At 42.0% G+C, this 13998-nt stretch overlaps 1 protein-coding gene across 4 annotated transcripts in view; it reads left to right on the forward strand.

Annotated features, from left to right (window-relative positions):
* Positions 1 to 13998, forward strand: part of LOC125771304 (alpha-protein kinase 1-like) — a 64140-nt gene that overhangs the window by 1182 nt on the left and 48960 nt on the right. For 2 of the 4 annotated variants that reach the window (XM_049441815.1, XM_049441814.1), the window contains exon 2: positions 12752 to 13102. In XM_049441815.1, the coding sequence (XP_049297772.1) occupies positions 13024 to 13102 (79 nt within the window). In that variant the 5' untranslated portion in view covers positions 12752 to 13023. Of the gene's footprint in view, positions 1 to 12502; positions 13103 to 13998 lie in introns of all 4 variants that reach the window. The other 2 variants (XM_049441813.1, XM_049441816.1) reach the window with 1 other exon arrangement.

A 13998-nucleotide genomic window follows, 5' to 3' on the forward strand; every position in this document is an offset into this window, starting at 1 on the left:
GCGGCCGCCGGCCTGCTGGCTTTGTTCCTTGTGAAGATGTACACGGATTCTGTGACTCCTAAAACCACAGCAAAAAGCCATGATTTTGATGACGCGACGAGAGCGTAAAGGATGCTGCTGCCGCCCGAGAATCGTAATCAAACAGCCGCAGGACGTTTAAACATGGAACTGTGGTGGAGTGCTGGAATGTGAACGTGTGTGTTTGTATTAGTTTTTTGTGGAAGGGGCATGCTGTGTTTATATAAAAGGGAGGAAAAATTAATATAACGTCTGCTGCTGGAAAATGTGTGATACCACACAAGATAATAACAAAAATTCCTGCTTCAACCGTCAATCCCCACTACAAAGATTTATTCGTTTTTAGACATGCAAATAACAAAAGCTTGATACCTAGTGAAACCAACCATAACTCCATGGGAAACGTGAAATAGGAAAGGTGTAATCATAGTTTCAACGAATTACCTAAGTGACAATTTTGGAAGCTGCTCAACATTTGAAAAAGGATGCGCGTTTCCTTTTTTTCCACACCGTTCGAAAAAGGGGGCCAATTTTCCCGACCATTCTCTCTCCGTTGCGAATGGTAAAAGAGCACAAATGTGTGAGAAAGTGTGCGTACACTCTTCTTCTGACAGCAGAGAAAGAGAAGGAGCGTGTGTGTGTGTGTGTATGTGTGTTTGATTGTGTGGGAAAACTGTGTAGCGAGCACACCGTTTTCGAGGTTGATCGAGCATGAAAAGAAAAGCCTACTACCATGTGGGTATGTGGGTGTGTGAGACAAGAAGGATAAAAGATAAGCGAGTAAAGGAAGGCTCAACTCCGAAACCAAACGTGGAAATAAAGGTGTATGTGTGCGTGTACGTGAAAGTAACAGACATACGCACAAACACACGTGAAAGTGAAGGTGAAACGTAATCCAACCGGAAAAATCCTTTGGGAGGAAAGAAAAAAACAAGGAACAAAATCCTACCCCAAGTGTTGTGGTGCGTCAATCCGGCTATGTAGTGTGTGTGTGTGTGTGGGTGTCGGTGTATGTGGGAACGAAAAAAGGGGTAGTTTTTAAGTACCGGAAAAAACGAAACCGAGAGACGGGTAAAAGCAAGGGGGAGGACGGTGGATGGAAAATATGGAAAATGCCGACCTCGGGTGTTCATTTCGAACCGGGTGAAAATCCTTACCCAGCCAAGTGTAAATATTGTTAACATGCTGCACCACACGCTGCTGTGTCGCCTTCTCCCATTGCCTAGCAATCATCATTGGCACGTCATTTTTGTGGTTTTTATTCTGTTTTTTTCTTTCTTTTTTTTTGGTTGTTGAAATATCTCGAAGCATGAAGCAATAGTTAGTGGTGATGTTGTGCCAAACCAACTGGATAATTCAGGTTGCCCTTAACGTTATCGTAAGCTTCAAGTTTAAGTATACTAATCTGCATCGAAGTCAACAGTGTGTGTACAATAAGAGCATTATATATTCTCCATTGCTCTCAACTGCAAAACATCTGACGCGTTGCGTTCTTTCTTTATCCTTTTTTTTAACTGGTGGGAAGCTGTTTTTCCGTTTTGGAGATAATAGGGCTCTTTTGCGTTTCCCAGAATTCCAACTTCTGGCAAGGAGAAAAGCAAGGGTGGTAGTAGCCACAAGTTTAACCGCAAAGCCACAATCTGTCAGTTGTTTGGAAGCCGTTAACCAATCCCCAAACGCATCGCCTACTACGCCACCTTTGCAGAAGAATTTTCCACGGTGTGTAAACGTCACATCGCCGTGTTGGTGATAATACGCTTCACTGTGTGTGCGGCTGTCGTACACTTTCCACGCAAATATCCCCCCTTTGAGGCCCTTTTCCGACCCATCCGTTCCGGGTGTCATCGGTTTGGGTTTTGCGGTCTGTGGAAATGGTGTGAATTTTTATCCAACCCCCTTTGTATGTGTGTGTGTTTGTATGTGTGACTATGTTTGTTATCAGCATGGCTTCTGTGTGAGCTCTTGGCTGGCGTGTGATAAGAGGAACACGTGCTACATAGCATACGGTGTGTCGATCGTTGGCAGCTGTCTCTCGTAAAGGTGTCTCCGTCACTCCTAATCAGCGTGAAAGTCGCCGCACGGGTGCATTTGCGATTGTCGCGATGTGTGAAGCCGGGCGCGGTGATTGGCAACCTTCATCCGGTTTAGGTAAGTCAACTGAGAAGGTGTGTGCTTATGGTTCGTTATCAGTATGGGTGTGTGTGTGTTTGCTTCTACTTCTTCTTCTACTGCTGTGGCAAATGCACTCCAACCAACACATCACTCAAACGAGGTCTCCGATGCCACCGTGCGCAATCCGTCATGGCGACGGTACCGATAAGCTAGCACGAAGATTTGTAGGGATTTTTGGCCGTTTTTTCTCGATAGGCAACGGCGTCTAAAGCGGTCCCGAGTTGTTCGCCAATGTCTAGCGGTCTCTCTTTTGGGGTGTGTGAATGTCTAATCCGCTGACGGCGATATTTATGTACCGGGGAGGGATATTAAACGAAATGGAAGAAGCCTTTCGGGGGTTATTCTTAGTCACTGGAGCTACCCTAGAAATATTGGAGGGGGAGATTCGGCTGGCGTTTGTCAGGTAAACAGCAGTGAAAGTAAATCAATAAAATACCCGCACAGCTCATACGCTTTCAAACGTTGGAATCAATTTGCCATCAAAAGTGTGCAAACACAAACATCCATGACTAATACGATACATGGGTGTGGATTAGCCGTAACAGAATGTTTTTCGGATTAAAATTTGATAAAATTACAGTGAACATATTCAAGAACCCTTCAAGCCATGAATCAACCACTTTTCTTCAGAATGTTTAGCTCCAATTGCTAGGAATCCGTACAAAATCGTTGCGAGTTCATAGTTGCGAAAAGGTCCTGAAGCAGTATAATTGACATTTTCGACATTTTAACAACATCATAAAAATAATGATTAGAAGCCTATTGTAACATGAGGCTTAAGAGCGTCTAACTATCCCACTCGAATTCGAAAGGGGACAAAGGTAGCAAATCGGAGTCCTCCTGGTCGACATTTAGCACACAGGACGTGAAGATATGAAAACCTCCACTCCCCTTGATAAAGCTTTACCCGAAGAGGACAGAAAAGTACTAATGAAAGGCTTTCCTCCAATATTATGTATCACACCGGAATCCAATTTGCGGTTGTACATATTCTCACATGCACATAGCTCTTTTGCGTTCATTGGTCAACACGTCTAAGCCGGTCCATTGGAGTCGTGGAGGTCAGCAGGATAAAATCAAATCTATATTTTTATCCTCTTTACGACTGTCCGATGGCTACCACTTTTTTGTTGAGGTTCCTCAGGCTCATGTGTCCGAGAGCTTGGACAAACACACTGTGCAAATAACCGCCAGCAGTATGCCGACCGAACTGCAGTTTGCGAACCGATCCGATTTGCCTTTGGAATCGAATGCTCGTGCTTAAATTTCACATTCCACAATCGGGAAATCCGTATCTTCGAACCCGTTCGACACCACCATCACCTGCCATCGTGAATGGAACGCCAAGAGAGTCATTTGCGAGATATGGCCGGGGGGTGTGTGTGTCTATTTGAAAAGGTTAGTAAATGCAAATCTCCTCATTTTGGTCTTAATGCTAGTTCAACCCTTTTACGTATCCAACCTGCCACCGAAAAACACTGCATCCTGGGCCGTTGCTCCCCCACACAGCTGTACCCTGCATGCATAATTCAATTATAGCTGTAACGCTATACGTTGACACTTCGCCCACCAGCAGTATCTTTTAGTGTCTAGTTTCTGCTACTTTTACTACACTAACACGACCACCAGTCGCATTGACCGTAATGTGGAAGGGAAAAGCACTAAAAGAAGCATTGAAGAGATGCCTTCCTGTTTTTCGGCGAACAGACACATGGGGAGGTTGAAATTGCGCGTCCAGGCCATGGAGGAGTATTCCAACCTCAACACAGCAACATCAGGGTATGGTCTTTCGGGTTATATACGCTCTAATTAAGTTATTGGATTCCCCTCTGAAATACCACCATATTTGCCTCCGGGAGGTAAGTTATTCTTGTTTGTGTGCGTATTGAAACACACTGGCGGTTGAACCGTGCTGTGAGAAGCTTTCAACCGAAAGGATCACCTCTGGGTAAATTATGAGAGTCCTGGTTCAATCAATCTTGCAGAAGATGATCCAGTTCTGTGGCCGATGTTGGGAGGACATGGAAGAGGTTTAAGAAGGACAAATTAGAATAACTCGATCATCTGCATAACTGATTGCATATGTGTGCAAAATGCGAGAGATGGATATTTATTATATGTTTTGTAAATGGGCCACCTGTCAATCAGGGATACATGTGTCACTTCACTTTTTTTGACATCTGTCAAAATGTGCATTCAATGTATATGCATTGGATAATCTTCGGTTAAGTTTTTTTTAAATGAATTTTTAATGCTGTTTTGAAAACTTTAACAAAACACTTTACGCTGCGTAAAGTGCTGCACTTTACGCTGCGTAAAGACAAACCCCTAGAGGCTTCCATGGCTGCTGATTGACAAAAGCCACGGAGTCAATCATAAGTGATTAAAAATTGAGCGATTGCATACTTTCAGGCGTTTGTCAATACATTGTTTTTTTCTATTCAAAATAAAGTAATCGATTGCGAAAATTGAATACCAGTTTGAAAACAATAGACTGTTATCGTGTTTTGTGTGCACCTGGTAATGCTTTGTTCCGAATTCCATCGCCTTGACACAAATATATGTGGCCCACAAATCGGATTCGCATCGTGTCCAATACTGGCTATAGCCACTATTTTCTATTGCGCTGTTAACCTACTTGAGTGAGTGACAGTAATGTCAGAAGAGTGGAAGATGGAAGGAAGCAAGAAAAAAAAGGATATCTCACTATTGTTTCCAGTGACCCTGCTCTAGCGAAATGTCAACTGTTAGGTGATGTGAGGGTCCTATATTCTATATTTTTCGCTGCACACAGATCCAAGGGACAATTGGACGAAAGATGGTGAATATAAAAGCCCACTTTTCTTGTTCGAGCAGTAATCTCCGTCATCGGGGGAGTTTCCTTATTATGGTTCCCAAAAATAGACGAAAACACTCACTCGCCGTGTGTGTGGGGTGGCCTTTCGAAGGGTGTGCTTGTTTCGCACCTTCCCCCCACACGCACCCTAACGGACGTCAGCAGAAGCTCAAGGATGTTTATTATTTATCGAAACACTTTCCAGCCCACCGTCCCCATCACCCCAGCGTCACGATACGCGTTTCACACTTGCCCTGAAGAGCTTTCGACCCTCATCGTTGTGCCGTCACTGCACTGCTAAATGAATCATTGGCAAGTAGTAGTTGGAGAGTACCAAAGAAGGAAGTGTTTGATACCGCCACCTACCCACAGGGCTGAGCTTTTTTTACTTCAAAAGCAGTGTGCACGATTGTCAACAGCGAAGATGCCGAGTTTAAGCAACATGTGACGGTGAAAATGGCCCTTCATTTGTCTTCCGTCGCTTCTTCGCTTTCGGTGTTGCTTCCTTTTCCCATTACGAATTCTCCAACGTTCTTTTTTTTCTTTTGCCTCGTTGCCTCTCGCTGCCTGAAAACTTCTCGCCCCGTTCGTGAGATTCTTTGTCACTGTTGTTGCAGCCCTTGTGTCGTCTCGTAATCACTGCAGATAGTCCTGAAAGAGGATTGCCCTTGGAAGGTTCCCGGTTGGTCGATGCCACTTCTCCGTTCGGTCTATTGTCGTAGGGCACCTTTCGACGATTGCGTGCCATTCTCGTGCCCTACGGAGGAAAAAAACGTTTCCATTTCCCACTGTTCCTCTTTAGCACTGTATCTGCTTCATTTGGGTCATTCGAACTCCCGGTAATGGAGGGTAGTATACGACGTTGCTATATCATCACCTCGACGACACAAATAGGCCCCCGGCAAATGGGAGGATACGAACAATGGGACAGCATGTTGTTGTGGGACAAAACATAGAATTGTTGAAACTTAACACTTTAAATATCATACAAAATGGAATGCAAATTTCTTTCTTTCTAGGCTCAAATTTACAGTACATAATATATTTAATATGGAGTAAAATATTTATTAAGTTGGAAAACGAAATAGAGAAAACTGAACTAAAATTAAGCTATAACAATTAAGGCTATTTAATTATAATAAACGGCTCAAGGCTTCACACAAATTATATTAAATATATAATTATTAATATGTTGGTTGGCCCGTTGGTTGCATTGATGATGTAGTATGCATTTTACCAAGAATGCATTAATTTGCTCTTTCTGTACAATTGATACCTTCCAGGCAAAAGCAGGGTCCGTTGTTCGACCCCACTCTCACTTGTCCTTCCGTTTTTTGACAGATCAATTCTTCCCTTCAGTTTGTCCCTCATCTCTCGACACTGTCCATCTGCCCCATCCGTGACCTACAGTCGCGGTTTGCACGTCAGAAAAGTAGGCCGTATTGCCCCCCCAAACCCTTCTCTCGCCCGGTGGTCGTATGTCATAGCGAGTGGTACAAAATCTAATTATACCTAGTGCACTAAAAATAGCTCTTCCGTCGATCGTCCACCAACGCGCGGACTCTTGTACGCGGCGGGAAGGGCGGTTTCGGTGACTAGGGGTGGGTTAGTGAGTTAGAGCGAGGAAGGAAGTGCACCGTGCGTGCACCATAACCTCGTGTCACGAGTGGTGCACGAGTTTCCCACAGCCCTACCTTTCCACCACCCGGTGACGCGTTTATTGATTCAACTCGGGCAACCATCATCCCGGGGTTAGTGCTGGTCGTGATCTACATTTTCCGACGAAAGATGGCCATTGGCTCAAAACAAAAAAAACGGACGCCAAAAGGAAGTAAGGAGAACGGTGCAGCTGTGCAACGGGGCGTTGTGTGAGCACTTTGCACTCAATTTCGAAGCAGTCGAGACACTCAACACTCGACGCATGTTCGCCCAGCGCCATGGTGGTATATGGTGTGTTTGCATACTCAAACAAAAAAAAAAGCAAACCCTTCAAATGCTTCCGTTAATGGGCTGTTTGTTTAAAACCGGATGGTTTGTGTTAGATTTCACGTACGTGTGTCTATGCATGAGCAGGTTGGAATGAGAAAGACGCGCAAAAATGTGTTGTTTTTTTTCTTCGAACAATCGACTTTTTTGCCACCAACACTTATGGCGTCCTATGCGTGCTAAAAACCGCAGGGAAAAAAAGGTAAATGATTTCCCGAAAATAACATTAATGTACTCATAATCCATGTATATAGACTGCCACCAGCTACACATCAAACAAACCCCTGCGAGCGCGTCTTTTATCAGCTTTGGTAGAATTAAAACCGAGTTGGTTTCCCTATCAGCGCTTGAGGGTGATCCTGGCATATGATTTTTCTCATAGTGTAATATAAAATAATCCCCAACGATTGTAAATTCCACATAAATGGCGATTGACCGATTATTTCCTAGAAATATACTTAACTTTATCACGCAAAATGGGGTCGAAAAAGCCCACTTAAATATGGCAAAAAATTCACTGGAATTCTGATGGAAAGCTCAATTCAACTCGTTTATTTGATCGTTCCATTCGAGGAAGACGAATTCCAGGAAGCATTCTGCAACGGCAACGCCTACATACCTAGGCTGGTTAAAGCTACGTTCTTGAACAAACTGTAACTATTGCCTAACTTCACTAACGAACCAAGCAATTTTACTTTACAAAACGCCCAAAGTTATGCTATGCGCATAACAAAATTGGATTTTAATGATTTTATTAGTTTATCACTCGGACGACAAGCATGTTCCACATCTTCCGGCGGAACATACTATCACAACGTGTTTGTGTGTTCCCGTTTTTTTGTCTTTCTGTTCATATCAGACAACATTCTATCAAACTTCAACGGATGCTTTTATTCGTTTTTTTAATGTGAATAGCAGAAAACATTTTTGCCTACATTTTGGTGAGTTTTATTCAACCCGTTTTTGTTGTGCGGTGGAACTTAAATTCTGGTATTTTTTCCTCTCTCTCTCTCTCTCTCTCTCTCTCTCTCTCTCTCTCGCTCTCTCTCGATTATATTTTTGCATGTATTTCACCCCTGGTGTTGGTGTTTGATTTGCAGGATGCATCAACCATATCACCGTGATTGAACGTGTTGAGCCGGAGAAAAAGCGGAATGTACACACAGATGCAGGCATGATGTACACAAACACATACACGTAGAAAGACACACAGATTCGCTAGAATTCTTTCTAGTCTAACGTAAAGGGGGAACCCCTTTTTAGGACGCACGATGCGCCATTGACTGATGTGTGTAGCACACGTCATCGATGTGTGTAGCACACGTTGGAGATGATAAATATTTAAAGAATGTGTTTCCTGTTCTTCTTCCGTTTCTGAACTTCTGTAGCTCGCTGCTGCTGCAATCATTGAGTTCATGGGGCTTTTTTTTTGCTACCGCCCTGGTGCTGCTGTGTGATGTGGTTGGAAACGAATTCTGAAGGAAAGAACTCCTTTTTCCCCTTTGTGGGCCGTCGCCCACAGACAACCGTTGGTTCGTTGACCTTTCTGAATGTGTCTGTGTGTGTGTGTGTGTTTGTATTTTGTGGTCTGTGGTATTTTCCAAGCAGAAACCATTTTCGTGATTTGCTTTTCTTCTGCCATTGTAAGCAGTTTCATTCCACGAACGAACTTTTGCCAATTGAAAGAAAGGATGGTTTTTTCTTCCCAACGTTTGAAACCATTCGGGTGCTGGCGTTTGTTTTTCATTTTGCTTCTGCAAAGCCTTAATGACACTGAAAACCAATGTCCTGCTTCTTGCTAAACCCGCGCCCACGGAAAGGAAATGGAAATATGATGAAAAATGCTTTTCTATCGCCACCACCCACACACACACGGACACGGACGCGGTCGCAAACAAAGGAAAGGAAAGTAGAAGTTTTCAGTACCGATACAGCAACGACAACTGTTTTTTTTTCAGCCTTTTTTGTGAATAGTTCACAAACCAAACAGCCTAGCATGAAAGGCTGTTTTTAATCCGGGTTCCTCCCGAGGCAGCTATAACTTCTTATCATCCAAGAGCTTTTGTTGAGTCCAGGGAATAGTCTGTTTGCTGTTGCGTGCAGCTACAACTTTCCATCACACCGGCAGCCCTTTCTTCAACAACTCCGCAAGGCGCTAGGAAGACACGTGCGCACCAACGTTGAAGTGGGAAATAAATGGTAAGGAAAAGAATTACACGGAAAAGAGCATTCCGCTGGCGATTTTGTGGCCATCGGATTGTGTTCGCGTCGGCTAGCAATGGTTGAAGAAAGCTCTTTTTACACCTTACCGTTGGTTGAGCTATTTTTTCTTCCCAAACCACCATTCCGCTTGCTCCGGTGTGGTGCTGAGCGAAAAAGCGCTCACAATCTCAGCACGGCTCGTTTATCGTGGGGATGATAAATTATGTATCCATCGGTGGGTGTCACGCGCTAAGCTGAAATTATTAGTACTGGTACTGTGGGGTCATTTTTACACAACCACCACTACCACCACCACCCAAGCTTTCGCACCGGTGTGGAGCTTAACGATCTTTCTGTGCGACGTATGCGAACGGAAAGAATCCGTGCTTCACCCGAGTGCAATGAAGTGGTAAGTGAGTGGTTTGCACACGCTGATTAAAAGAATGGCTTCGAAGGAGGCTTTGTAATACAGCGAACCAGGACGAGCTGCAAAGGAAGAATTTAATCGAATTTCAATCGACCACAGCGTCACTGTTTCTGTTTGCTCACGCGACTGGAGAATGGAGTAAGCTAAAGTGTTGTAAAATAATTGATAGTGTTTGTTTGGCAGAATAGTAGGATAAATTAAAGTGGATTAACAAGAAAAAAGAATTACTGTTGCACACTTCCCGTAATAACTATCCACAAGAAGAACTAATTTGTAAAGTACCATGCGTCTCCATCAAAGGTGTTGCTATGGATAGGTATGGAACATGGTTCCTCGAATAACTTCTGGCACAGACATCTGAGGGCATGGCCGTTCAAGAAGAAAATGTAGCCATTGGTGCCATCTATCGACCACTGGTTAAAGATTGGCGATTCGTTGGATTCCGACCGAGTTATAGGCAAAACTTGGCGTAAAAATGAGCCTTATGAAATTTTCAAATTTTTGATTTTTTTTAATTTTTTTATAATTTTTTATTCTTTTTTTTGTTTAAAACATTATTTGAGTGAAAAGAAACTTATTGCAACCAATTGGCATTAAAATAAATCAATTTAAATTTTTTTGCAAAATTTCCCAAAAAAAACGTAAGGGGTAAGCCTTATGAAATTTTCGAGTTAAAAATTTTTTAAATTTTTTTTTTGATTTTTTATTCTTTTTTTAATTTAAAGCATTATTTGAGTGAAAAGAAACTTATTGCAACAAATTCGCATTAAAATATATTACATTTACAAATTTTGCTGAATTGTTCAAAAATGAGGAACATTTTACAATTTCTCAAACAGGGTATGGAACTTGGTTCCTCGAATAACTTCTGGCACAGAGATCTGAGGGCATGGCCGTCCAAGAAGAAAATGTAGCCATTGGTGCCATCTATCGACCACAGGTTAAAGATTGGCGATCCGTTGGATACCGACCGAGTTATAGGTAAAACTTTGTGCAAAAATGAGGAAAATTTTACATTTTCTCAAACAGGGTATGGAACTTGGTTCCTCGAATAACTTCTGGCACAGAGATCTGAGGGCATGGCCGTCCAAGAAGAAAATGTAGCCATTGGTGCCATCTATCGACCACAAGTTAAAGATTGGCGATCCGTTTGATACCGACCGAGTTATAGGCAAAACTTGGTGCAAAAATGAGCTTTATAAAATTTTCAAATTTTTATAATTTTTTAATTTTTTTATAATTTTTTATTCTTTTTTTTGTTTAAAACATTATTTGAGTAAAAAGAAGCTTATTGCAACCAATTGGCATTAAAAAAAATCAATTTAAATTTTTTTGCAAAATTTCCCAAAAAAAACGTAAGGGGTAAGCCTTATGAAATTTTCGAGTTGAAAATTTTTTAAAATTTTTTTTTTGATTTTTTATTCTTTTTTTAATTTAAAGCATTATTTGAGTGAAAAGAAACTTATTGCAACAAATTCGTATCGAAATAAATCAATTTATAAAATTTTGCTAAATTGGTCAAAAAAATGGTATGGCTATAGCCTTAGGAAGCTTTTGTATGGTTATTATTGCGAAGACTCAATCAATATGACCGAGTGTTATTGATTTTCTGAGTGTCGTATGCACAGCAAGCTTGTGCCATTTGAAAAGCGATTGTGCGTTTGTTTGCATCTCGCGTTCCTATAAAAGATCTGCCAACCTCTTTGCCTCGTAACACACGCAAACACGCCCCGATGGTTGCTCTCTTACACACTTTTATTTTTTTCCTGTTTCATTCCCTCTCTCGCACAAACGCACACACACTGCGACTGCCATCAATCACGGCCGGGACAGGAGGACAGAAAATTCAATTAAATTATCGCAACGAAATGATTAATTAATTTTCCGGGGTAACGCACGTTCAGCATTTGACGATGGTGTGCGCTGTTATTTTCCCGCCATGTTCCAACCAGAACAGGAAGGAACAACGAGCGCCAGTGAGAATTTCATCCGCTGCGGAATGACCCCCGGCCATCGGTTCGGTTGTGGTTGTTCGGGGTGTTGGATGTATGTTGTGACGAGTTTATTGCAGCACCAGATTGCATTAGGTGAAATGAACAGATCATTTTGAGGGAGCCCGGAAATGGGTACTGCATCCTACTAATATGGGTAAGGCAGAGTTGTAGGAAGAAAAAAACGGTGGAGAAAGAGAGATATTCTCTTCACGGCCTTTAGCGGCAGCACACAAGAGGGAAGGGAATGGTTCGGGTACGGATACAGCTGGACAATAATTTCCCCCGAGTGCAAGTACGATGGCAACATGCGCTCATCACGGGCCAACCCGATGTTGTGATGGGAAAGCGAGCATAAAAATGCTTACGCAAACAGGCTCCAGGGCTTTTGCATCCCGAACACTCGCATCAGCTGCTAGAATGCTTCACGTAGAAAGCTTCGTTGGTTCACACCAACCAACCGAAGGCTGTTAAAAGGTTTGGTTTATCCTTTTTCGTCGTTTGGATGGATGGCTAGAGGCCGGGAAGAGGGATGTGGCAATTGATCCACGATCCATTACTCCATTAGCTTATAATTTTCTCTTTTTCGATCTGCCTGTCATGTGTAGTTGGGTTTACTTCCGGGTACTACACAACAAACTAATAGCTTTATTTGTGACGAATTTATTTATATTCAATATACTGCTAGCTTAGTGACAATAAATAAATTATTATTATTCATTTTTTTTTGGAATTTGTTTGGAAAATGTTTTTACTGAACAAAATGTTCTCAAACGTGCTTGTCCTATTAGACTATGAAATAATGTTATGCAATGTATTATATAAATGAATTGTTACTAATATCGATTTTTATTTTTGTTTTCTTTACAGGAAAATTGCATTCCATGCCGAATTGATTTTTCACATTAAAATACAACTTCCGATAAAAATTGTTAGCAAAAAGAAAAACCGAAACAAATCAGCATATTCCTAGTGGCTTTATGAAGGAAAAAAAAGCATTTAAAAACGTGTGTGAAATACGAAAAGTTGTTATCTAATAGCTGTTTTTAAAATGCGTGCGCTTGTGTTGTGAAAGTGTTCTAAAATGAAGTTAATTCGGGTTTTTCTTCTCTCCTGCAGCGTGTTAGCAAAAGCTTGCATTATCAAATGAATGTGACGAATGTGATTGATTGTGTTGCAATCTTAATGGTGAAACATGATACGGTGCTACGTGATGTGGTGAATCAGATGCGCACGGCTGAAAGTGCTTACCCTAATGGGCGGTAAACTGGCCCGTGCGATCTTAACCCGCGTCTGCTAAGTCCAGTTGCACGTGCATTTTCACGCGCGCGCGTGTGTGTGTGTAGTGTAAGAGTGTCCCGTGTTTAGATAACTTCTGCAAGTGCCACAGAATGGGATGCGGACAGAGCAAGATCCATCTCTATCCGAGGAAAAACAAAAGTAAATCGAACGGAAAGAAAAGCGGCCATAGTAAGTAGCAGCCAACATTAGCCATATTGTGCAGAAGTAATTAGATTTGGGGTGTGTGCGTTCGGTGGTAAAAAAGAAAACTGGTCCGTTATACAAACCGTTCTTTGCTCACTTTGATGTATCGTAATTTGTTTGATATCTTGAATTTAAATGTCCGTTTAAGGATGCAGCAGGATGGTTTCAACTGAAGATGGTTTCGGGAAAACTCACGTTCACTTGCAATCAGGATCAAACGTTGCCGATTAAAGGGAAATGATGAAACACAGAAATAAAAGCTGCCAAGCTCTGGGTTCGTAGTCCACCTACATAGAGGGAGGAGTGAAAGGAAACAAGGACGAAAAGCCTTTGGTGTGCTTCCAACCTGAAGCCCAAATTGGTCGATAAAAGATCTCTCTATTTTGGTCCGGTTGTAGCTGTTGCTACCGCACACAAGCATAAGGTTTAGAGAATCAATTTTATAGCAAAAAAAAATGTTATAAACTAAGCATCTGCTCAAGGGAAGGCAGAAAAATCTATGTTTTTTCTCGTTTCTTTTACGGTTGCTTTTAAGCAAAGCTACAACCGTGTGTGTGGTGTGGCGGCTGCGTTCATCTGCAAATCAATTTTGGAACCGAACGATGGTATAGAGGCATTTAGGGGATATAAAAGGCAAAAATATGGCTAGCAAAAAAATATTAAACAGCCAAACTGTTGAACCGTGCACTGAACGGTTGTGAATTTATCAGGAAAAATAAAATCGAAAACGGAGAAAGGAGAAACAAAAACGACTAAAAACTTTCCTTTTTTGTTTTTTGTTTGTTTCGAAACAGATACCGTAATCTGACGTACAACAAAGAATCTCCTACGGGGTCCTTTTTTTGGCGTATATCATAATAAAAGGAAATACTTTTGAACAA

Source organism: Anopheles funestus, chromosome 3RL (assembly GCF_943734845.2).
Source record: "Anopheles funestus chromosome 3RL, idAnoFuneDA-416_04, whole genome shotgun sequence".
Taxonomy (NCBI): Eukaryota; Metazoa; Arthropoda; class Insecta; order Diptera; family Culicidae; genus Anopheles; species Anopheles funestus.